Here is a 25,177-nt window from a genome sequence, read left to right on the forward strand (position 1 = left end):
ATCATACTGGCAGACACAGGGTGATGGAAATCTAGTTTGGCTGATATTCTTTAAAATAATGTATTACTATAATGACATGTATTCAGTGCTTCCCAGTATAATATTCTTATTTCTAATGGTTTTATGAATTCAATTATTATGACCTGGACCCAGACAAACTTGAATAAATGGATGGAGAAATTAATCATTAAATTAGAGGATTTATTTTATTTTATTTCACTTACTTTGCAAGTAAACACTTTCCCATTATAAGATGATGAGGTCCAGCTCTCCGGTAGCACGTACTTCTCCTGACAAGCCACATTCAAATCTTTATAAAACTAACATCACCACCTACAGCTGGTAAAATAAATGAATCAAGACTTTAGCACATTAAACTCGAAGACTTTTAATTCACTTTTAATGTTTGTAGAAACAGTTTAAAGTTAAATTAAGAGTTTTACAGACCTGCAGAAGCAGCACTTCAGCAATGGAAAGTCTATAGAAAAACCATGTATTTATTGTATTATTCAATTGAGGAGTTTTGACGCTAACTTCGGATAACGAAACCTTTTAGTCAACTTAAAAATGTTCACTAAGAGGTGCCATCTTTGCTTATCTTCTAAAAATGCTAACAGCTACATGAAGCAGTAAACCCAGTTTGTTTGTTGCTAGCTTCTCGGCTCAGTCACTTTAATTGACCGCAGCAACAGGTGTTAGCATCATTAGCATGTTTCATTAGCATGTTTTCCTGCAGTCTCCATTAGATGGTTCCTGACGCTGTTTGAGGTTGTTTCTCTCGTCCCAGTGCTCCCACCGTGTTTCCAGATGCCACACAGACTCGTCCCAGCACTTTAATGGCTGAAGTGTAATGTCCACGGCAGGAGAAGAAGAGTGAATCCTGATTGTCGGCTGTTGACTCCTGTGCACTGCCGGTGGGCGGCCATCTTTGTTTTGATTCGGACCCAGGAGGTTGTGACCTTGTGACCTTGTGAACCCGGAAGTAGTTTGAATGGGCCCAGAGCACGAACTTGCCAAGAAGGTTATGTTAGTTAATTAGTTAGTTAGTTAGTTAGTTAGTTAGTCTGTTTGTTTGCAAGATTAAACAAACTCAAAGTTAGAGATATGCAGGAAACTTGGTGGATTGAACAGGATTGGGGGGGAAAAAACATTGTGCAGATCCAGGAGCTTTTCTTAATAATAGTAATAATAATAATAATAATAATAATAATAATAATAATAATAATAATAATAATAATAATAATAATAATAATAATACAACTTTATTTATGTGGTACTTTTCAAAAACGCATTTACGAAGTGCTTCATAAACATAAAAACAGAAATGTTTCATACACAAAGACATAAAAATCCAGGTGAAAGACATATTATAAGAATGAGTCTGTAAACGGGATTTAAAACAAGGAGGTAGGTTGTCTGGTTCCCAGTGGGAGGTTATTCCAGTGTCCTGGAGCCCTCACTGCACAAAAGCTCTGCCGCCCTGGGAACCAACATCTGATCTGCAGATCTGAGATTATGAGCCGGTATGTGCGGGATTAGAAGATGTGTTATATAAAATGAGGGCAATGCCACTAAGAGGTTTAAAAACTATATACAATTTTTAAATCAATTCTCAGCGTGACAGATAGCCAGTGCAATGAGGTGAGAATGGGGGTGATGTGTTCATACTTTGGAGTTTTTGTAAGAACTCTGGCTGTGGTATTTTGAACGAGTTGGAGACGGTTCCTCGATTTCCTGGGCAGTCCTGCAAATAATGAGTAACAGTCATCTAGATGGCTGGAGACAAAAGCATGAATAACAGTTTGTGCATCAATGAATGTGAGGAATTATCTAATTTTGGCAATTTTCCTAATACTAAACATTCTAACATCGTGAGATAAGGTGTTTTTTGACATTTTCCACAGCTTCTCAGGTATAGTTTGTGGATCTTGATGAAAGAAAAATGCCAGATTTAGGGGACTGGTAAGAATGAGTGTGTCAAAATTGGCTTGTAATCGATCACAGAAAATGAGTTCACAACTTGATAATTAATTAATCATTTCAGTTTTTATTCTGCAATTATTTCAAAAATAATCGACATTTGATTCATGAAGATCAACAAGTCAAATCTCCAAAAATGTTTTTTTAAACCAAAATTTATGTTGTGGATATTAAACATGTGCACAAATGCTTCAAATAATTTGACTGGTCCTCGTGACTTGTTCATGCTTTCATCAAATAATTTATTATTTTTTACAGACAGTACAGCATTCACCAGTGGTGCAAACGATCCATTATATGCATGTCCCACTGAGCTCTGCCTCATACGATGTCTTCAAGCCTCCATTATCTTAGTGTTTTGCACAACCAGACTAAAGCTACTCTAGGAAAAAAAAAAATCATAGAAGAGCTTGACTAGTACTATAAAAAGTTCCATGCAATAACAAACATGATTCATGTGTTTTAATAAGTTACAACAGTCATCTAAGTTGAAGGTTACACAAAAGTTATTTAAATAATAATGTACAAATATAAGTTTTCACTTTAACACATTCGTTAACATAAAGTAGTAGTAGAATCTCTGCAGCTCCTGTTATTATGAATTAAATCAGAACTAGTGTATTTACAGTCTTCTCAAACACGATCAGCGACATTTAGCCACATGTCCAGAGAGATGGTGCGAGCGAGCAAACCTGCGGAGACAGTTGGGACAGGAGTAAGGTTTCTCCCCCGTGTGCGTTAACATGTGAGTTTTCAAATGGCCTGACAGACGAAAGCTTTTTCCGCATTCTTGACACGTGTAGGGACGCAGGTTAGTGTGACTCCTCCGGTGCTTTCCCAGATCGCCGGACGTAGTGTATCGCCGTTGGCATTCTGGACATTCAAAGGGCTTTTCCCCGGAGTGGATGCGTTTATGCTTCACCAGGTCGCCGGACTGAGTGAAACTCTTGTCGCATTCCGTGCATTTGTACGGTCTTTCACCGGTGTGGGTGCGTTGGTGATTTCGCAAATGTGCAAGGCGAATAAACCTATTCCCGCAGACTGTGCAGTGGTACGGCCGTTCGCCAGTGTGTGTCCGCAGGTGTATTTTCAAAGTCCCGAGATCGACGGTCTTCAGCCCACAGTCACCGCACTGGTGAGCTTTCTCATTGGTGTGGAGTTTGGTGTGAGTCCTCAGATTTCTTGGGGTGTTAAAGCTCTTCCCGCACACGTTGCAGTGGAAGGGTCTCTCAGTGGAATGTGTCCTGAGGTGGAGAACTAGACTCGACTTGAATCCAAACTCCTTCCCACATTCAGAGCAAGAATATTCCTTCTTGCCCGAGTGGGTCGTTAGGTGGGACTTGAGATGGTGCGATCTTAAAAAGGATTTCCCACACACCTGACATTTGAACGCCTTCTCCCCGGCGTGTATCTTCATGTGTTGCCGCCAACCGCTCTGCTCCACAAACCTCCTGCCACAGTCTTTGCAGACGAACGGCCGGTCGCCCGTGTGTGTGCGCATGTGACCCTCCAGACTTTGACTTGTGCGCACCTTCTTGCCACATTTGGGACACTGCACACCAGTGTCCAGACAGATTGGCTTATCCTCAGGTTCTGTGTTGCCTGGTTCATGACACAAGTGAGGCCCTTGACCCCAGGTCGCTTTGAAACTCTTCCCACAGTCAGCGCAGCTCAGATGCCCCCCCCGGGTGACCACAGACATGCTGTGCCAGCGCTGACAGTGATTCTTCAGATTCTTCAGGTACTGGAAGCTGCGTGCACAGGTTGGGCACGGGTGGAGCCGGCGCGGTGGGGCAGAAGGATGAACTTCACTCACGTGCATTCTCAGTTTGACCTTGGAGTTGAAGGTGCTGCTGCAGACCGTGCACCTGTGTTTGGGAATGAGGTTGATTGTGCGGCTCGAGAGGCATTTTTTCAGTTTGTCGAGATACTCTTTCTGATGGACCCACTTGACGTGCTTCTCCAGGAAGTCCAAGTCGGTAAAGGAGATGGTGCAGTGAGGACAGGGAAAGAACTCAGACGATGACTCTAAGTAGGAGAGAAACATACAAGAGGAGAGATGATTAGAGAAAGGAAGAATATATCATTATACACTTTCCCATTCTGAGGGATTAATGGTGAATATCATTTGTACTTTATACATTTGAACGTCTTCCACACTAGTTTTAGGATAAGTTGCCAACCACCAGCAGATGTCAGGGATCACCAGCTGATGTTAGGGCCATATAATTAGTTGTGTACTTTAGTGCATCGAGTGTTTCTGCCTTATAATCACAAGACACCATCTGGCTGATCAGACCCGGGTGTGTTTCACTAACATCACGGGGCCCAGTTGGAGTCTTGTCTCCTGATCCAGAGTCACTGGCTGCAGCGTTCTACAGTCCATGAGGTTTCTTTTAAGATCTACTGACTATAAACTGATAACACCTCATTGAGGAAGCTGAGTCGGGGAATGTGGATTCTAGAGATACACTTTTTTAGGCTTTAATGTCTGAACTATTCTCAACATATCATCTGAAACTGAGATGCATTTTTGGAAAACAGCTAATTGTCCAGACATGCATCTGTTAAAGTAAAAGATTATCTCCAAATTTCTGATTATAATGTAATGAGAGATGCAACCATGGAGCTTATAACTAATGTTATTATTTCATTCCTGCAACCAAAAACATGAACATGAAAACACCTAGGCATCCCCAGGTTGTGTGTGTGCTTGTGATAAACTGACTCCCACCTGTGGAGACCTCCTCTCCCTCCTCATCATCCTCCTGGATGTCTCCTGCCTCCTCCTCCTCCTCCTCCTCAATGTCTCTCTCCTCTTTAATCCACGACTCTGCCTCCTCCTTGACGACAGCTCCGGTGAGTTCACACTGATGGTCAGGAGAGTGGCGCTCCTCCTTCACGTGTCCCTGCTGCTGCTCAACATCTGACCAGGATGTCACGGAGTCCGGTCTGAAGCCTGAACCGCTCGAGGTGTCTCCTCCCGTCTCCTCGCAGATCTCCTGCGCGTGTGGCTCCTCCTTGATTCGGATGCTGAGGCCGTCTCCGTTGGTGTAAACATCACCTGCCTCCTCCTCCTCCTTCTCCTCCGCCTCCTCCTCGCTGTCCGGCCCCGGCTCGCTCTCAGATTTCACAATGACCTCATAGTGTTGCGTCTCCTCTTCCTTTGCTTTGTTCAGCCGAGACTTCTTCTTGGTGGATTTCATCTTCGTGTCGTCACCATCAGGATTCTGACTCGTTACTTTGCTGTGATGCAAAATCAATTAGGGGGGTTGACACGTTAGGATGCAAATGCAGCTGGGCAGAGTGTGAATGGTAGATGGTAAATGGTTTTGTATTTATATAGCACTTAACTAGTCTTGATGACCACTCAAAGCTCTTCACAGTACAGTTTTACATTCACCCATTCATATAGTGCATCTATTAGCAGCACTGTGTTGTTCTATGAGGGGCTCAGCATCTTGCCCAAGGGCACTTCGGCATGCAGATGGAGAAGACTGGGGATCGAACTGCAGACCTTCAGGTTGGAGGAGAATGACCGCTCTCCCCCTCAGCCACAGCCGCCCTGTAACAGCAGGACAAACACTTCAATTCGCTATTTCATCCAACGTTAGCATCGTAGCTAAACTGTGCAAACGCCACATTAGCTTGTAGCAGCCTCGCTAGCACTGGGGCTCGTCTGCTGCTGTTTCCTGCAGCGGAGCGTCTGTCAGTGTCTTTCTCTGTTCGTCTGCGTAAAGGAAAACAACAACTTACCGTGATGTGATGGACACGAATCAGCCGAAGCCTCCTCTGGACAGTGACGCTCGCGTTAAATGGCTAAATTGCTGTGCAGTGATAATAAGCACAGATAATAACACAGGAAGAGCAGCGCACTTCCTGATGGTCTGGCCAATCAGCTGCAGCCAGTCGTGTCCAAGTCACCGCCCCCTGTACAATTAAAGGGAATCCATATATTTGTATCTAAATAGATTTGATCTATAGTTGAATCGAGAAAGGTTCGATATTTATTTGATTACATACTATTTGGAATCCGTTAAGACAACCCTTCTATTAATCAGCGAAACTTATAGATGTTTTATTTCTGTATAACAGGCAGAATATCTACATTACCTGTAATAAAATGCTAACTCATAATCCTGACCTTACTAATAATTTCATACATTTTTTAAATCTTTGCAGTTACATTTTTTGAGATTTCATTGCAATGTTATCGATATTGATTGCTCGAAAAACATTTAAATTATCCAACTGTAAATTACTTTAATTTAAAGCATTAAGTGTTTACAATGTGGCAGGCTGGCAGCATAGACATCCCAGTTGTTGACGTTTATTTTGTAGGTCTCATGTCTTCAGGATTTTAACACTGCCATTAAGGGTGTCACTATTAAGACTTATGTAAAAACACACACACACACACACAATCTTGTTCCACAGACTTTATTTCAGCCGATTCAGGACAGAGAATCTTCGCGCAGTCTTTCATACAACACTGTTCCCTTCTTTGAAAAAAACAAGAAACACAACAAAAAGTTATGTACAAAAATGTAAAAAAAATACACAAAGATACGAGACGAAAACAGAACAGAATTAATGCTTGTTTGTGGAGGGTTGCTATAAATAGTGACAATATTTGTTTGAGCTTTAGTTTGCGTAACAACGCGGTGAGTACTCAGTTCATGACAAAACCTCCTGTGATTTCTCTTTTCTTCCATTCTATAGAAAGCCAGTAGCACCACTCTGAGGTCATCCATGACACTGTGTGCCCAAGGAGGCTGGACGACATCCACTCTTAGTGTTTCACATGAATAATGGGGCTCATCGCCTCCATGCAGTGCAAAAAGGGAAAACAAGGAGAAAACAAAAAAATACCAACGCCAGTCAGTGAACAAGTAATTCAGTCTCATTTCAATTAAAAACTATTTCCATCATCTCTCACCAGGAGAACTTTTCTAAGACAACTCTTCCTATGACCATTTCATTAGAGCAACATTTATTAACAATATTTTTTTCCTGTTACCACGTCCAAATGTTTTGATCTATACGTAGCTATGATTGGCCGATACAATCATCTGGCACATTGCCTGAAGAAAATAAAAGTCCAGTAAAACTAGCCAAACACCAACATACATTTCATGTCAACAAAACGTAATCTAATTTCTCCAAAGGACACCATTTTTTCATCTAAATGGACGAGTTTTGTTGTGTTATTAAAATATTATAGTGTCAGGAAGCCAGGGCTCATACTGAAAACATCATCCTTCATTTTTCTTTACGAAAACAAGTCATGAAACAATATGTAAAATATGTCATTGTTATTACGGCATCCCGGATCTGCACCCCACATTCCCATTAACACAAGTGACAAGTGTAAGCCAGTGGACTCACAGACAAGGCAAGAAGTGAAGGCAAATGAGCAGAAAAACAAACAATGCAATGTAGCAGGTGAACGAATATGCAAGAACATACTCAGGAGTCTGTTAAACAAACATATTACCTAACAAGCCTGCCATGTACTGAGATACAGTTAGAAATCACTCATATCAACTATTGTATAAAAACCATCTTGCAAGCGACTTTGCCTTTTTTTTCCTGCGCTGAGCTGACAATCAAAACTTTGCACATTATGCAGAAACAATTTAAATACGTCTTTTGTTCTCAATGGCAATGTTGATTGTCACTTTTTTGGGGGGGGGATATAAAGCACATGTTGGTTCCAAAGTGAGCAGATGTCTTTCTTAACATCTCTGTTGGTCAATGAGAAGAATTCTTAACATCGGTCCAGCTTCAGTCTTGGTATGAGACTGAGTGTCGCGTGCGCTCAAACCTCGTTAGTGATCACAGTCAGGATGCAACACGGTTCCGTTGATACGTATAGCAGTTGTAGTGCATTCTAAAGACAGCTGGCTTGGTCATGTGAAGCACTGTAATACAGTATAGCAATACATAATACAATAAAAGACACTAAACAATTCATTATACAGTGTATGTACAACTCTGTTCAAAAAGCTCATGTTAACTGACTTTGACTAAACTCTTTTTTGGACTTTGTCTTCGCCTTACAGCCATGTTTCTTTCAAAATATTAATTTATTATATAATATCAAAAAATGTACAGACTTATCCCATCTCCTCTGTTCCTGTCGTATTTCATTTATATCTTTTTTTTTTCCTCTACATAGCCATAGTGGTCAGGTGCTGATGCCCTAGAAGCCCCTTGCGCCCCCCTCCCGCCCCTGCGTGCCCCCCCCCGCTGCCGTGACCGCAGTACTCCTGCAAGTTCTGACGCAGGGTAACCAGTGCAGAGCCCAGACAGGCCCGGTTCGGAGCCAAGACCCCCCCAGGCAGCTGGAAGAGGACAGTGGCCACCCCGGCCATGCCGTCATCTGTGGGCTCAAGCGTGATGGGCCCCGTCTTAAAGGTGGAGTAGGAGAAGCCCATTAGCTGAGAGAGGAAGGGGTCGGAGCGGCAGAAATGCTGGTAGCCACTGTATGTGGATGGATGATGATGATGTGAGGCTGGGGTGCCAGTGGTGGTGCTGGCATAGTGGTGGGTATTCAGGTAGTGCAGCGGCAGGTGCTGGCCACTGTTGCCCCCTCCACCCAGGGTAAGGTGATGGTGGTGGTGGGCTGTGGGTCCGGAGCCCGGGTCATGTTTGTAGGAGACAGCTCCTGCCCGGCCCCTCTGGCCCACCACCACTCCTAACTTCCCTGTGCGGGCGTGAGCGACCGATACAGTGCTCCCCCCCACCCCTCCTCCAGACGAAGGCAGATAGATAAGCTGAGGCTCCTCTGGTTCAAGGTATATAGTGAGTTTAGCAAAGGGTCTTGATGCCATCTTGGTCATCTCCTGAATGTGGCGACGCTGCTCGCGACGGAAGTCCAGGAACTGCTTGACCTTCCACAGGAGGACGCAGACGGACAGGAAGAGGAAAAAGCAGGAGAAGAAAACAGAGAAGAAGACAAAAAGATCGATGTGGGCTTGGTCCTGTCGCAGAAAGAGCAGACCCTGGGACTCTCCCTGCCTGTCGTTAGTCCCCAGACCTCTTAAAGCAATGTAGAAGCGACTGGATTTCAGGGAGTGCACCTCGTGGGGGAAAGTGATGACCACTCGGTCTCGAACACCACGTACGATCAGCACCGTCTGTGGTTTCCACACAGTGATGTAGGAGATGAGTCCTTCAGCCCGCTCCTCCGTAATTTCTCTATCAGCCCCTGGAGGTTTTGCTTGCAGCTGCAGTGGATTGTGGGAAAGCACGGGACCTCCGAGACTGGATGAAGCATTGGCAAACACCTTTATGGGGGACGGAGGTGAATCCTTGTCTCCCCCGGTTGTTGTTCCCCGAGTTACTGATTCCTCCTCGATCTTGATGGTGTGAATCCCTGAAAAGCGGTCCACATCTACTATGAAAGTGTCATGGGAGTTGGACACATACACCTCCACCTCACCGAAGGTTACATCGATGGTGACCCGAATGTCTACATTGGTGAACTTTGGCTGGGCTGCGAAGAACACCGTCCTCCCCCTGGGCAGGTTGCGAATAGTGGGATCATGGAAGCAGTTGGTCTGGGATGTCGGGTCAAAGCAGCACTCGGTGTCGACGTTGAACTGACGGTAGCACTGACGCCCATTCACCGGGGTTCCATTGAAGGAGTCTTTGCACTTGGCACACTAAAAGTAAGAGGAAACAGTTGAACAAAAAGGTTTAGACATTTGATTTCATCAACAAAGAGTAGGAAATAGAAAGATATCAAACGAGACACCTGCTGATTTTAGAAGATAAAACCCTTTATTATTAAGTATTTATAGCATGTGAGTACCTGTTGCCTGTAGCAGTCTTTCCGGTCACTCTGAGGGCTACTCAGACAGGAGGAGGTCTCCGTGTTGTTTTGACAGGGGCAACCAGTGCCATCGTGTTCATTACATGTGTCTGCATGGCCATTACACTGACACCTGCAAAAGGAAGACAATCCAAACACTTAACAGAAGAAAATCTGATCCTGTAAATGGCTTAGTTAAGAGGGCAGTTTGTTGCTTCTGAAAATATTAGCATTTTCCTTTTTTCTCAATGTATTTATTATTTTACTCACTTGTCACACTTCCCCTGCAGCAGGAAGTAGCCACTGAGGCAGCTCTCACACTTGTCCCCAACACTGTTGTTCTGGCAGTTCACACACACAGCGTTCTCTTCTGTTGGACCCTCAGACACTCGGTCCTGAATCTGGTGAAGAGAAAAATGGAGATGGATGCCTGACACTTAACAGGGAGTTGGAATAAAGACAATACCAAAGATAAAAAAAAGCATTTACATATGACCCATGAGGTCATAAGGACACTTACGCTGTTGGGGTCCAGAGGATAGAGCCGTGGGTTTTCGAGGGCCTTCTTATGGTCGTCCCGGGACAGACACACATCACTGTTTCCCCTGCAAAACTCTCGACATGGACGACAAGTTCCTCCCCCCTTGGCAGAGCCCACAAACAGTGGCTTACACTTCTCACAGTGCTTACCCTGGAATTAGGGGAAGCAGAAATCAATTTGTTAAAAATGAATTTGGAAAAGAAACCAGTATTTACAGTTTGTCGATGCATATTTCTATGAGCACTTACAATGGTGTTATTGTGGCACTCGAGACACACATCTGGCTTGTTAACACCCGCACAGTTGCTGTGTTTGTTGCAGCTGCACTGAGAAGAGCAGTTTTCCCCCACAAAGCCAAAGTGACATCGGCAAATTCCCGGGGACACACACGTCCCATTCACACAGCCCTGTGCACACACCGGCTCACACTGACCAGAAGTACTGAACAGACGAAAAACAAAGAGAGAGGATTTGAGTGAACCTGTCCAATTACTATGAAATACATCCAAGTATTTAATGTCATCCTTGTGTATTCAGTGCATGAGGCAATAAATGTTAAGTCACCTGCTGAGAATGTAACCCTGCTTGCAGGTGCAGTGATATCCCTGGGGTAGATCGTGGCAGTCCTGGGTGCTGTTGCAGTGGTGATGACTGTTTACACACTCATCCTCCTCTGGACAGTGGAGGAAAGACCAGCTGCTGTTTCTCAGGGGACAAACACCCTCACTAACCCCTAGGAATAAAGAATAGAAGATGAGTTGAATCAGGAGTTTAAATCAGTAAGAAGATAAAGTAACATCTGAAATCAACAGCTGCCTCAGTCGAAAACATATTTCTCACCATCAAGTCCTCCTTGTTGACAACGTCCAGCCCCGTTGCCCCCACGACCAGCACACCAGCCACACTGAGGCCTGGCAATGCAGTGGGAGCACTGGGTGAGCTGGAAGCACTGAGGAGAGCAAGAGTCCCCCCCTGAGAGCAGGCGACCACACTGACCGGCCTCACATCGCAGGGGCACAAAAGATGGGCTCATGCACTGGGGGAAGAGGAGATTGTCATGGAACAAGTTGAAAAAAAAACACGCACACACACCAAGGTATTCAGTGAAACTCTTGCAGGGCAGTCCTACCTGTTGCAGTGCCATGCTCCACTCACAGTGCTGCCAGCCCCCATCAGAGCCTTTCGAGCCCAGACAGAGGCTGCAGTTATGGAGTGTGTGGCAAGGGGGAGGGCATGGCAGAGGGGGAGAAGACTCCACCTGCATGGGTGAGACGTTGAGCAAGGCGTAGCTGAAACACGTCCAGTCATAGGTGGGGTTCACACTCAGGATGCGCCTGGTTTCACCTGGAGAATCACAACACAGACTGTTTTAGTTAAATACTCTAACTTCGACAGGTATTATATTTGAGGGGCATAATTACCTACAAAATAATAATTCATCCATTTGGTACGAGATGAGATTAAGGAATAGTCTTGTTTATTTTCAGCTCTGGACTGAAAATTAAAGAACTTCACAATTCCAGCAGGGCTTGACACTTCCCGTACCTGTGCGTTTGAATTGGCGAGTCCACATGCATTTTCCTGAAGCAGTACACTTGGGGCAGTCAGAAGCCTCGCAGCTGGTCTCAGTGCAGTTGCTGGACAGAAAGATCTCCCTCTGGTTGATCCGACAGTCGTGTTCAGACGTGCAGCTGACAGAGCTGCTGATACAGGCGCCCTCCGGACAGTTTGTGCACCATTTACACTGTAGAGCAGCCTGAACATTGAACAAAGAACAGGTTTTACTTAACAGGCAATCCCTGTCTCACTTCAAATTAGTGAGCAGTGTGTGTTGTACGTTACCTGTGATTGACCAGAGAAGGTCTTGGGGTGACGGGCCAGACATTCACTGCAGGTTTTCAGTCTTCGACACTGGTCTGGCTGACGGGGGGTTGGGGAACAGGGAGACTGGCCAGTGGAACAGCCCATTCTGATGGAGAGCAGAAATTATGGATTTTTGTTAGCTGCACATAACTTCTGACACAAGAACCGAGTACAATTTATTCACTGATTTGTCTTTAGCCAAATATGTTACCTATCAGCAGTATCAGAAGAAGCACAGCTTCCCCTACACCAGACGCAGCTGCCTGTGGTGCCATTGCAGGCCTCTGGCGTTGGCAGCAGCCCACAGGGGTCAGAGGGCACAGTCAGTGTTAGAAGTCTGCCCAGTGTGACGCCATTGAAACCTCCTGACAGGAAGAGACGGCCTTCCCAGCTTGTCATAGCAAGAGACACTGAACGATTTACTGGATCTCCTATAGCTGAGACTGAGGGAAAGAGATGAAATGTGAGTTGGTAATGGTCTGGTAAATCATGATTTGACTGTTACTGAAGATGCAGGAGGACATTGAGATGGTCACCTGGTTGTATCCAAGTGTTACAGTTGATCTGATACAGAGACACCGAGTTGCTGTAGTCTTCTGCTTCTGTCCTTCCTCCGACAATGACCATGGTGTCTTTGATCAGGGCTGCAGCGTGGAAGAACCGGGACAGTGGCTGCAAAATAATGACAGCAAGAAAAGGTAAGTTATCTTCATGCACGGGACAGATAGAGGACAACTGCCTGGCTTGTCCGAAAAACTGACCTGGAAGAGTTGACAGGAGAGTTCAGCTTCTTACCTTGTTACCCTGCGAGGGGACCAGCAGAGACCATGTGAGGTTGGGGTAGTACAGACTGTAGAGCTCGCCTGAGGGCTCCACCGTCTCCACATGAAAGCGGTAGCCTCCAAAGACATAGATGGCATCAGTCTGCTCATGATAGATGGCTGAATGGCCATATAAACCTGAATCCAGAGCAAAAAGAAACAGAAAAGTTAGGTAAATCTGTACATGACGTCAATCTTTACACATTTTTTAAATGTCCTGAACCCCTTATTTTTCTGTGAGTTAGAAAACCTGTTGGTGGTGTGCCAATGTGTGGGGCAATGGTCCAGTTCCCAGTATGAGGGCTGAACTCCAGTAGGTGGTGGTTGAAGCCGTTCTCTGGAGAGTAACCTCCGATCAGTAGCACTGAGGAGTCTCGACGTACAGTCAGCGTGTGGCCTGCCAGTGGGGGCAGCAAAGAGCTCTGTCAAAGATTCAAGAGGATTTAAATTGTTAGGCAAACAAAAATAAGACACATGGTATTTTTCAGATGTTGTGTAATTCATGTTTAATCTAATCCAAACCTTGTGTTCTCTCCACACTAAACTGCTGAGATTGAGACTCCAAGTATCCATGGCAACGCCATTTTGAGTGACACCACCAACCACCAACATGAAACTGTGACTGGCTCCGTGGCTTCCAGAACCCAACTCATGACTGGTCAGCAGTGCAGAGGCATGGTGATAGCGAGGGCTGGGAGTCAAGCCCTCTTCAAAAGAGCTCGTCAACATTTGGGTCCAACGATGCTCTGACACAGAATATCTAAAGGAACCAGACACAAAATGTGTAAGACAGTACATGCGTAATATCCTTACAGTACAATAACACCTTCAATGTGTCCCTACCTGTAGACATTTCCCAGGATGCCCTCTGACAGAGAGAGTCCTCCGTACATCCAGAGATTTCCCTGAGCTCCAGACAGCAGAGTGTGGCCCATTCTGTGGAGGAACCTGTGGGCCTGGTTCTGCGGAGCGACAGTGCAAATGAGAGTGTGTTTGTGTGTGTGTAAAATTCTTCAACTTACCGTTCATGTTGGGTTGTGCTCTTACCACAGTCAGTTGTGTGTCCAGCAGTGTTTCCCAGACAAGGCTGTTGGAGTCTCGTGGAGCAGAGCAGTCTGAGCCAGCCCAGCCTTCTGAGCACACACACACTCCCAGAGACTGAGACAAACAACATATGTTGGTTAGTGATTCAGAAATTCAACAACCTGGTGCTCAAACTTGAATAATTGACAGTTTCCATAGAATAATGTGCTTGTATAGCTGAAGTTTATTGTAAACACAACACAGAAAATCAAATGGCACCAGAAAACTTTAGTTGATCATTTCTACATTTTATTCATTGACACACACTCTGCTATATATCTAACTATATGTTACATAAATAATCAAAAATCTTACTGTATTACAAGCTCCTCTTCCCTCTGCTATTCCACAGTCCTGAGAGCAAATGGGCCGATCGCAGTGGGGGCCCCCGTATCCCGGTGGGCACTGGCAGAGCCCACCTTGGCACTGTGCTCCACCAGGACACACAAGCGACCCCTCGTCACCTTCTTCAGAGCTCTGTTGACAGCGACGCACCCAGAAAGATGCATTGAAGCCTTGGGGTTTGTTTGACGAGACGTTGGCCTCAAAGTAGACTGAAATCACACCTGGTGGGGAAAGAGAAAGTATGATACTGTGAAGGTAACGTCATATTTCATAAGTTTAAATAACCCTAAGGGGTGAACCTACATTAGGGTCACACTGTGAATAGTGTGCTTGATAGTGAATTAGTAGGTTAAGCTAGTGCTCTAAATAAAGTGATTAGGTTTGAAAGATACCTGAAGTTGCCTCCACTGTGATAGGCTGGGTCCTTGTGGTGCCACAAAACGCTCCAATCAGGTTGTGATCTGAATGTACGACTCCATTGGCCAGAAAACGAGGAAGGCCGTCAAACACATAGACAAATGAGCTCTGCAAGATAAAGTTAAGGGAATGCAATGAAGACGCTGAAGGGAATGAAGGCAATTTTTGATGCAACGGCACAGCTAACATGTTAATTTGTATGATCCAGGCATGTTTGTACTCACTTTACAAAATGTGTGGGAGTCTGGGTGCAGCGTGAGGGCTACAGGGGGACACAGCTGTCGGGGCATACAAGGGGCCAGGTTCTCAGTCACAGACAGGACCCACAGGCAATGTGAAAGTCCTCCTTTCCCTTCTGTGCCACTTCGCCATCCCAGAGAAGAGGAGAGAGGCATGGAGGACGACGAGGTGGAGAGAAGTACAGAACGGCCCTGGCACTGGCGATAGCATGTGCCGTTGTTCCTATTGGACAGAGAAGGTCATGATGAAAAAATCGAAACATTCAAAAATCAACCACAACATTTTCCCTCTGTTTTACTATAAACTCAGAAATAAAGACTGGCCATTAAACTTCAATCATATGGTAAAGGTCTCCTTACCTGGGGTCTCCATAGTAACCAGGCAGGCAGGACTCGCAGTGTGGTCCCTGAGTGTTATGGGTGCAGTAGCATTGGCCAGTCTGGTTGTGACAGTAGCCCTGGACCGGGTCGCCGTGGCCATTGCACTCACAAGAAACACAGCCGCTTCCGCCAGCCAGGGCTGAACCAAAGCTTCCCGGACGGCAGTGCTCACAGTGAGGCCCTGTCGTCCAATCTGAGAGATAGAAGAAGAGAGGAACATTTTTAACTTTAAGTCAGTACATAACCAATGGAGTTTCAGTTTTATGAACTGTAAGATTGATTTTAATGCATAATTTGGGTAAAGAGGACAGATATCTTGCCCTGGTCCCTGAAATCTTTCTATTAATGTCTCACCCTGACATTCGTCACAGATCCCCGGAGCAGTAATACAGGTGGAGTGGAAGTTGCAGCCACAGTCCACATCACATTCAACACCACTCAGAACCAGGGTGGCAGGGTCAGACGTCCAGCCCAGGGAACACTCGCACTCAAACCGTGGGCTCCCGCTACATTGACCCTCTCGACATTCATTGTAGCACCTGTAGGAGGGAGTAAATAAGAGAGAGGGATGTTTTAAAAGTAAAAATCTTGCTTGGGATAAGACAGTGGAAGCATGATCCCAAAGAGGAACACATTTTCGGTGAAGACTCTTACGTCTGGTTGCAGTGCAACGTGCCATCCCCTGTGTATCCTCTCTCACAGTGGCACTCGTAGGAGGTGGGAGTGTTGATGCAAGTGGCGAAAAGGTGACAGTTGTGGAGACCCAGTCTGCATTCCTCGACATCTGGGCAGGTGGGGTAGGACCAGATCGCATCTTGCTCTTCGTCCTCCATGTGCTCCAGCTCCATCTCCATTTCCAGCGGCCGAGGCGGGGCTGAGGTCTGGGGCTCAGGGCTGAAAGAGCAGAATAAGGACACACGAGTTCGAACAGGTACACTATATCCAACTATACTATATCTAAAACAACTTTAAAATGCATTCATTATGTTTTGTTACAACAAAACCGGACAGGGATCAGTAAATATTAGAGATCTGGAATTCAGCAATTGTAAACATTTCCATGGTGAAATTTGCTTGTGCAATACAGCTTCATATTAATGTGCCCTTTAGAGCACACCATGTCGAAATCACTTATCTCAGATTCTGGGTGTGGAGGATGAATAGTTGTTGAGATATGCGAATGATAAACAAACACACACATACGAGAGGGAAACAAGAGATAACATACTTGGCCGCTCGTGCTTCAGCCACAGCCACACTGCAGTTATACACAGAGGGATCGTCCATTCCAGCCCAGTCTCCTCTCAAACATCTGAAGATAAACATAAAGCACAGAATAAATACAAGGAAATCACAATAAATACAACGACTGGTAACGTGTCTGCGATGTGATAATAATAAAGGATTTATTGACAAGTGCTTAAATCAGTGGTATGTTGACACTACATGTTGTTTTTCTGGAGGATCTACTTGTCTATGTATTTACTTACTTTCCAATTGTTGGATTGTTGTAGTCACCACACCAGCCACACTGGAATATTCGCAGACAGTCTGTGCATGTGTTCAAAGCTGAACATTGTTTACACTGGGGAACTGAATGAACGCTGAGGTAAGAAAAGAAAGAATGAGAATATTAGATAATTTATCCAAGGTATATTAACTAGTTTGTTAAAACTCTCAGCTAAAAATACAAGAAGATTTAATAGAAAATGTCCTCATTTTACCTGTCATACCAGTCTCTGCACTCTCCATAGGGGTATTTTGTGAGGTAGGCAGCAAAATAGAAGCAGGCCTGGGCCGACTCACACCATGCACACTGGCTGGAGTTAGAGAGGCACTCACCACACGTCTTTCTCCTTAACATGGCAAAGAGTTAACCAGAGAGGGGAGGAGATAAGGGTGAGTAGCAGGTTCTTGGAGAGATCTACGATCGGTAAAATAAAGTATTTATCACTCACTGGTTGCAGACTCGAGGACATCCTCTTGGGTCACGTATGGATCCATCCAGTCTTCCCCGTCGACTGCACTGGTAGTCGCCTTTCTTGCTGGAGTTTATCTGCCACTCACAAAAAGGATCCTGTCGACCAAAGTAAGCTTTGCATTAGTCAGGGATAATGTAGCCCCATAATCATGCTATACAATATACAATACGATATCAGCAGCATGGAGAACCTCTATGTGAAACGTTTGATGTGTCATTATCAGTGTGCTACCTGAGTGCAAGCAGAGCAGTCTCTGTACTCTTCACACAAGGTGCACTGCTGGGGTGCCAACAGCAGATGGCGCTGATCTTCATTTCCCTCATCCATCTCTCTTTCAGGGCAGGGTTCAATGCCTGGACCGTCCCGCAGCAGGCAACGGGACAAAGACGGACACCAACCACAAGACTGGTCGGACAGACACGCCAGACAGGACATGTACCCTGAGCAGGAACCTGAGCGGTACGGCTCCAAGAACAGGAAGGAGATTTCCTAGAGGAAGAGCAAGTTATCGGGAAAAGCATATAGGAGTTAAAAGTTTAGCTTTTGGTGGAAACGCAGAAAAGAGATTGAGCAACTTAAAGTTTTATTTTATTGGTCGACTTTCAAAACTTAACGGCTTTGCTGCTGTACAAAAATAACAAGTTTAACTGTGTCAGTACTCACACTCCCTCCAGGCAATGTTCTGTTCCAGATCAGAGCCATCTCACTGGTTTGTCCTGAACCAGAGTTATTAAGGTAACCCTCAGCCTGAACAAGGTAATGGTTGCCCCTGGTCAGGTTAGAGAACAGTTTACTGCCGTCAGTGCGACTCAGCAGCTTCAACTCCTTCTCCTGCTGGGCTGCCCAACGACCCACCACCTCCTGATAAGGATGAAAGAAACAGAGCAGATGTATTTATTTAACTAATATAGCTGAAAAACATTTTCAAATATTTTTTCCAATAAAAAGAACAATTTAATGTGCTGAAGTCCACATTTCCTCACCAGCTGGCTGGAGTTGGGCCCTGATGCCATTCGAGCCTCAAAATGGAGCCTCTGGATGCGAGCCCACATGGAGACAGTGTCAGTGAGAGGGGTTGCAGGTGGAGGAGCACCCCACAACGGGTGGACAAAGCCCCTGAACTGCAGGGCTACGTCCATTTCTGTGGTGGGGCTGAGGATGATGTTGGTGCTGCGGAGGATGGCAACCTGGGGAAGGGGTGAGGAGGATGAAGGCAGGAGGAAGATGGATGGAAGTGGAAACACATCAACAGAAGCACTATTCTCTACAAACTGCTCCACAACTTTGATATTCTACTTAAAAAGGGAATCTTTTCTATGAGAGCATGGCAGAAAAATCACAGACAAAAAAAAGAGAAGTAAACACTTCAGTCAAGAGGTTAAAAAGCCAAGAGCACAAAGGAGAAATGAGGAATGAAAGAGAAAGGATCAAAATTTGTCAAAAGCGTCAAAGTCATTTTGGAGGGATAAGTATAAGCAGAGGGGGAAGTAGTTACAACCACAACTAGTACAGTTAGCACTTGAGATTTGGCCTCCGTACCTTGTCAGGCTGGGAGTCGTTGCGGGGGTGCTGGAAGGTGAGCAGGTGCAGTCCCGGGACATAGTTCTCGGTGCGACAGGAGTGGAGGGAGGTTAGGAAAAGGGTACGCTCCCCCCACCAGCCGTACGCCCCTGAGATCTGGTCCACACGGCACGCACTTCGCTCTGTGAGACCGAGAGGGAGAGGTCAGCACACAAAAAACACATCTGACCTCGTAATAGCTCATAATACAGCAGTTTGCTACAGTGGACTACTGTACTGAAACAGATGTGATCTGGGACTTTTCTGTGACGTGTGTTCAAGAGGAGTAACAACACATGACCGCACTGCACCAACAGCAAAGAACGTGATTAAACAGCCAAATCAAATTATCATCTGAGTAGCCTGTCCAATCTTCAATGGGTGCAGTCAGGTCATTGTGCTCCATCTCTGAAACATGCCCCACATTAGTCTCTCCCATGTCAACTCCCCACATCATTTCTTTTCTCTGTAGAGGCTTAGCCCTTCTCTTCTGCCCTCCTTCCTCCCTCCCTCCCTGCATCTCACCTGACACTGGCAGGCAGGACTCATTCTGAACACACCAGCCGAATTCACCAGGGGCACGGGCCAGAAAGGCTGGGGTGCCACTGAACACGAGACAGGACTGGCAATCAGACAGGAAGCGCGCCAGGCCCAGGCAACCAGTGCTGCCACACTGTAAACAAAACACAAGGTTATAAAGTTGCAGAGGTAATCCTGGCGCACATTCACACAGACACATCACGGTGATGAAAATAATTCATCAGTTAAAACCAGAAGGGATCTGACAGAGAGGAAGGTTGCAAGGTGGTGTTGAGGAAGTGTTACCGGATTAGTGGGCTGGTACTCTCGACAGCGGCCTTCACACCAGCTGCACTCTGGGTTCTTGAGGCACATACTTTCATCTAGGGCCTCAGCACAAACAGCATCCTGACAAGGCAACACACACATACACACACAATGATTTTGTTATTGAAGAATTAATATAGTCTTCCCAGTGTTATGATTGTTTAATGACATTATGACACCTCCACTCACCCTGTCACCTTGATCACTACTGACGAACAGCGGAACTTTGTAAGCCACCAGGTCTCCACGGGCAACACCACTGTAGCCCCCGGCAACCAGCAGCACTCGTCCTTCCATCACAGCGGCAACATGCGAGTAACGCCCCCGCACAGCATCCCCACCTTTGAACACATTACATTTTTGTAGGCGTGTGCTATTATGCAAGTAAAAATTGGTTATAGATGAAAGTTGGACTATGTGTTTCAGTGTGTGAGTTGTGACAGAAGATAAACGCCTGATGAAACTCACGCAGTGACCATCTCTCCCCAGTAGACACCCACTGATGACAACCCAGATGGTAGAAGAAGATCTCCTCATCATAGCACTTCTCCTCATGGTAGTGAATATGTACATTACCCCCTGGAGAGAGAGGAAGGGAGAAAGGAGGATAAATATACACAGGATTACCCTGAACGAACTGTGTCTGCTAATTCTGCCGATGCTCACCATAGACCACCATGTAGTTTCCAATGACAGTGGCTGAGTGAAAAGCTCTCTCTCGGGGGCCTGTTGCTGGGAAACGGGAACGGAAGGATGTCCAAAACCGTTTGTCCACGTGGAACACATCAGTGTTGTTCACCCTCACACTGAATCTGAGGAAAAACATAGAGCATCGGCACATTAAGTATTTAAGACACTCAATCATTCTGGATTTACTTGTGGAATTATTCTGAAAATGCTCTTTAGGTAACCACTAATTTTACTATGGCCTGGCTTAACACTTGGTGATTAATTACAAATAGGGGTGCATCCATTACAAAACTACAAAGGTAAGAGTCCAAAATGTTTACACATATCATTGACCTGATTTTCTCTCTCTCTCTCTCTCTCTCTCTCTCTTCCTACTGGCTATGTGTATTACTGTATCCACCGTACTCATATATTAAAGATGTATTTACCTGGCAGTGGTGGGCCGGTGGCCTCCGTAGACCAGCAATGTCCTGGAGGGGCTGTGGAACACCATGGAGTGGCCAGCGGTAGCCGGGGGTTTCCCACCGGTGGGCTGAACCTTCTCCCAGCGCCCAGAACCACTCAGGCCGAACCGATACAGAGAAGAGGAAAACATATCCTCCTCAGTGCGACCTGGGGATAAAAGTTAAGACATGGTTGTTTTTTTAAAGGTAAATATGAAACAAAGACTGCAAGGTGACAGCATTATGTGAAACCCACCTCCAAAAACGTAAAGATAATCGTCTACTACAGCTGCAGCGTGATTAGCGAGTCTTGGAGCCCCACGTGTACTTAAAAAGCCGAGCTGTTGCCAGTCATCTGGAATTGGGCGATACATCCAGACATCACTGGCCAGGGAGCCGTTGGCGAGCTCTCCACCAAAGATGATCATGTTACCCGTCCATTCCACCGCTGTGTGGGAATGACGAGCCACCTGAAGCAGCAGAACCAAAGAGTGCAAGAAGGAAGGGAATGATTAGAAAGGGGGGGGAAATAATAAATGGGATCACTTTATCAATGTTTATGTTTATACTTATGATTACATAAGGGCAAATAAAACTGATAACTGGGGAGAATCAGGAAACCTGCATTTATACAATTGGGCAATAATCAGATTAATACTCTACTTTCAAACCACTGCCATACTTTAACTGTTGTATGATGGTATGGAGTTTTGTGTCCATGTTATCCAGTGTGACAGCACAACAAGGAGACAGGCTCTGTGAATACAACTTTGTGAGACCTGTATATTTCCGCCTAAGTTCATTACCACACTTGCAACAACTGTTTCTGTTTCCTTTCGTTCTTCTGCCAAGAGATTATTCCCTAGTGAAATTTGAGCTGTGCCGTTTGACAGGGTTCAAGGAAACCAGGTTTCTTGTTTACGTGATATTTTAAGGGTGAAGTTACAGCAGAAGCCTGAGGCTATTACCAGGACATGTGGGTGCACGGAAACAAAGTAAGTGAAATGCAAGAACAGGAGGAGGTAAAGACAGAGTGTGTGTGTGTGTGTGCATCCACAAACCACGTACAGGATAGTGACCGTAAGACCTGCTTTCCCATAAGTTGGATGTGAAATTGTATTTGATCAGGTCACCGAGAGCTCTGTTCAGATCAAACCCTGCAGGAAAAAGAAGTAATAATCAAACAAACACTATTGACATTAAAGATCAAAAACACAGATACTGGAGAACAGCAGAATTTGTTTCAACGAATTATTCTCCTTAAACAGGGTTACAAGTTAAAATGTGCCATATCAGGAAGGAATTAAATGACAAATGGTGTGATAAAAAAAAAGGATAGGGTGGGGTTTATTGCTACATATTAGCTGTTTCCAAGGGTCTCACCTCCAAACAAGTACATGGATGCAGTGGCAGATAGATACACGCCAGCAGAACCTGTCCTGGGAGCCGTGTAGGGGTTTCCTTCACTCACACGCCACCACTGCCCCACCCCGTTGTCATCATGGAGACCCAGCTGGCAGCTATGACCAAGGAAGCTTGCGTTGCACAGGCAGCGCTCTCCTTTCTGAGGTAACACACAACGAAATAAAACAGTTGAAGACCAGAAATGACTGTTTCAATAAACTGCACAATGCTCATAATCAAGGTGTATTTGGCTTAAGACTGTTTGTGTTGTGTGTTCATTAAATCTACTCCTACCTTGTCACACTGGCCATTCACAGAACAGTCCTTGGAGCACAGGCGGGTTGTGCAGGAGGATCCTCCCCAATCCTGATGGCATTGGCACTTTGATGTAGAGGAATCACAGCGGCCATGACCACCACACGCTCCAGGGCACAGAGAGAAGGTGTAGGTTGCATTGAAACCAAGGAGGTCGTAATTAGCATCACTGAAGAGATGAAGCAGCATCTGTAAAAAGGAGATTAAATAATGGATACAAAATTAAGTTTTTGCTATAGTTACAATTGCTCAGCGTCAGTTTAAACATGTCTTAGCTAGTTACCTTGCCAGACTTGGCTTCAATGGGTTGAGGCAGAGTGTTGCCACTCAGACTGGCTAGGAGAGGGCTCTGGTAGGAGTCACCGTCGTACACAAAGAGGTAATCATAGGTACACTCTGTGTCCATGAAGGTGAAATTCAAGACAATGCGGTGACTGTTGCTGGGAGCTGAAAGAGATGAAACAGGTGGGAAATATCTGTGTGAATCATTTCAAACTCACTTCTGGCTGTACAGCTATTTTCAGACATGAACTCCAGAAAATGTCATGAACATTAGGTCTGGATCTCTTCCAGAGTAGGACTTTCCTTACATTACGTTACATTACATGTCATTTGGCTGACGCTTTTGTCCAAAGCGACTTACAATTTGTACACTCAACATTTATGAGGAGCCATTAAGGGGTTCAGTATCTTGCCTAGGACACTTCGGCATGCAGATTGGGAAGAGTGGGGATTGAACCGGCAACCTTCTTGTTGGAGAACGACCACATGACTTTTACATATGAAGAAGGCAGCAGGAGGTCGTCTGGGTTGAATGTATTCACAACGACAGGGAAAGGTCCGGGACATTTATGACAGTGGTGGCGTCTGGCTAGTGCATTAAGAAGGCAGGGCATGATGTTTAAATTATAAACATCAGCTTTTGCCCTGACAGGGAGAAACTTTCTGGAGCAACTGGCTCAGACATTTGCTTTCTCACATACATCCCCCCTGGAAAATGTCCAAAGTTCACTGCATGTGTGAAAGCAGCTTGGGTTTGTTTTCCTTCACTCAATTTTCCCCTGACCAAGACAACATATTATCTCAGTAACCATACCTTTGATAAGCCACTCGCAGTTCCCATTGACAGAGTAGTTCCCTGGGCCATCAGTGACGTAGCCCGGTGTTCCCCTCAGCACCTGCCGATGGCCCTTGCAGTCTCCTGCCTGGCACACGTGCGCCTTCGCCAGCAGCAGGAACCCCAGGAGGAACGAGACAGGGAGGGGAGAGGCCATCACTGGCACCGCCTGCAGTAGGGGAGGCAAAATGTGGGGGAGAGAATATTTGAAGTGTGTCCTTGTGGAGGCATTTGAACCACAGCATGCAGCAAATAACTGGATCTACTGCGCACGACAAAGAGGCTACACTGGCAGAACATGGAGGATTGTTTCTAATGAAAACACAAGAGCCTAGTGGTCCCAGAAACAACCCTCATGTTGCCCGTTAACATGCTTCTCGTCCGCTGACTTTACCATCACATGAATACAGTTTGATCCTGCGTAAACCCTCCATTGGCAGCGATGCCATTCACACAGTGCAGAAGACATGATGGCTGCCACATTACAGCTGTTACAACGCTGTATTACATTATGCAAATCACGACACTCTGAGGTAGCATCTGAAAAACCCCCGATTCTGATGGAGCTAACAACAGCTAGCATCATGTACAGTAGCGTTAGCTCAGCGCTTCAGCCTCACTAACAGTAGCGTTAAACGTTCACACACCTAGCGTTAACGTGTCAAACACAACATGTTGTACACAATCATAGCGTCTATGTATTGTGTTGCCTTCACCCGGTTTGTTGGAGGATAAACCAGCTGCTGGCAGCAACAAGGGCTTCTCCGCAGGCTAGCACAACAGAGCTAACGTGACGGGATGCTAAGCTAGCTAGCCGAGGACCGTTAGTCGGTTGCTTTGCATGAGAAACACTCACCAGTTCCCGTCTCTTCGGCCCCATTGCACTTCACATTTTCGTCCGCTCCTCCAGCACCAGCCTCCACACGAGTCTGCCCGTCGTTAGCTGCGGCTGCTGGGGACTGACAGCCTCGTTTAGCGGGGAGCGACCTAGTCGGATGAACCGCTGCGGAGGAGGAGACCTAGCTTGTTGGCTAACTAGCTAGCGGAGGCTGCCCAGCCAAATCCAGATGCGCGATCGTCAGTGGGCTGCAGAATCAACCACAGCGAGTCACCCGAGGGGAAGCCCACCACCGAGGGATCACAACCCGGCCCTGGAGGAGGAAGAGCCGCTGGTCAGAGAACCACAGCATCGACTCGAGTCCTGCGGTTCATCCCCCGGACAGATGCCCGTTGTTTGGGTGTTTATGGCTGGAGACCAGTGAACGGTGTTAGCAACACAAAAGACCCGGAGCACGTCCCGATGCTGCCCCCAGCGGACACAACAGACACAC

The 25,177-nt window shown here is 45.8% G+C and overlaps 2 protein-coding genes across 2 annotated transcripts; both read right to left on the reverse strand.

Moving 5' to 3' along the window:
* Nucleotides 1-2,171: 2,171 nt before the first annotated feature.
* LOC133014123 (gastrula zinc finger protein XlCGF57.1) lies at nt 2,172-5,829 on the reverse strand. Its single transcript, XM_061081270.1, has 4 exons — nt 5,737-5,829; nt 5,335-5,545; nt 4,715-5,226; nt 2,172-4,008 (listed from the first exon to the last, which is right to left on the reverse strand). Exons 3-4 carry the CDS (start codon nt 5,184-5,186, stop codon nt 2,624-2,626), a joined length of 1,857 nt encoding a protein of 618 aa, XP_060937253.1. The 5' UTR covers nt 5,187-5,226; nt 5,335-5,545; nt 5,737-5,829; the 3' UTR covers nt 2,172-2,623.
* A 575-nt stretch (nt 5,830-6,404) lies between these two features.
* Nucleotides 6,405-25,091, reverse strand: megf8 (multiple EGF-like-domains 8). Its single transcript, XM_061080589.1, has 44 exons — nt 24,703-25,091; nt 23,826-24,015; nt 23,013-23,176; nt 22,709-22,918; nt 22,394-22,574; nt 22,079-22,167; nt 21,267-21,480; nt 20,996-21,179; nt 20,544-20,689; nt 20,346-20,456; nt 20,067-20,218; nt 19,857-19,958; nt 19,557-19,704; nt 19,011-19,174; nt 18,455-18,658; nt 18,135-18,332; nt 17,703-17,960; nt 17,448-17,566; nt 17,214-17,345; nt 16,980-17,093; nt 16,718-16,801; nt 16,144-16,383; nt 15,844-16,028; nt 15,469-15,682; nt 15,094-15,331; nt 14,845-14,977; nt 14,423-14,673; nt 14,072-14,182; nt 13,868-13,986; nt 13,547-13,784; nt 13,275-13,446; nt 12,999-13,162; nt 12,740-12,875; nt 12,415-12,646; nt 12,183-12,309; nt 11,886-12,096; nt 11,470-11,684; nt 11,181-11,376; nt 10,905-11,073; nt 10,589-10,781; nt 10,320-10,490; nt 10,070-10,200; nt 9,800-9,932; nt 6,405-9,650 (listed from the first exon to the last, which is right to left on the reverse strand). The coding sequence occupies exons 1-44, from the start codon at nt 24,724-24,726 to the stop codon at nt 8,154-8,156; spliced, it is 8,664 nt and encodes a 2,887-aa protein (XP_060936572.1). The 5' UTR covers nt 24,727-25,091; the 3' UTR covers nt 6,405-8,153.
* Between the last annotated feature and the right edge of the window lie 86 nt (nt 25,092-25,177).

Source organism: Limanda limanda, chromosome 11, assembly GCF_963576545.1.
Source record: "Limanda limanda chromosome 11, fLimLim1.1, whole genome shotgun sequence".
NCBI classification, from domain to species: domain Eukaryota; kingdom Metazoa; phylum Chordata; class Actinopteri; order Pleuronectiformes; family Pleuronectidae; genus Limanda; species Limanda limanda.

Bases quoted from the DNA above. Each gene is read 5' to 3' on its own strand.
- LOC133014123 (XM_061081270.1), bottom strand. From the start codon at position 5,186: ATGAAATCCACCAAGAAGAAGTCTCGGCTGAACAAAGCAAAGGAAGAG. The intron at 4,009-4,714 runs GTGGGAGTCAGT...TCTCCTACTTAG, and splicing joins GGGAGAGGAGGTCTCCACAG to AGTCATCGTCTGAGTTCTTT.
- megf8 (XM_061080589.1), bottom strand. From the start codon at position 24,726: ATGGGGCCGAAGAGACGGGAACTG. The intron at 16,029-16,143 runs GTAAGAGTCTTC...TCCCTCCTACAG, and splicing joins ACGTTGCACTGCAACCAGAC to GTGCTACAATGAATGTCGAG. The intron at 11,377-11,469 runs GTAGGACTGCCC...CTCTTCCCCCAG, and splicing joins GGAGCATGGCACTGCAACAG to TGCATGAGCCCATCTTTTGT.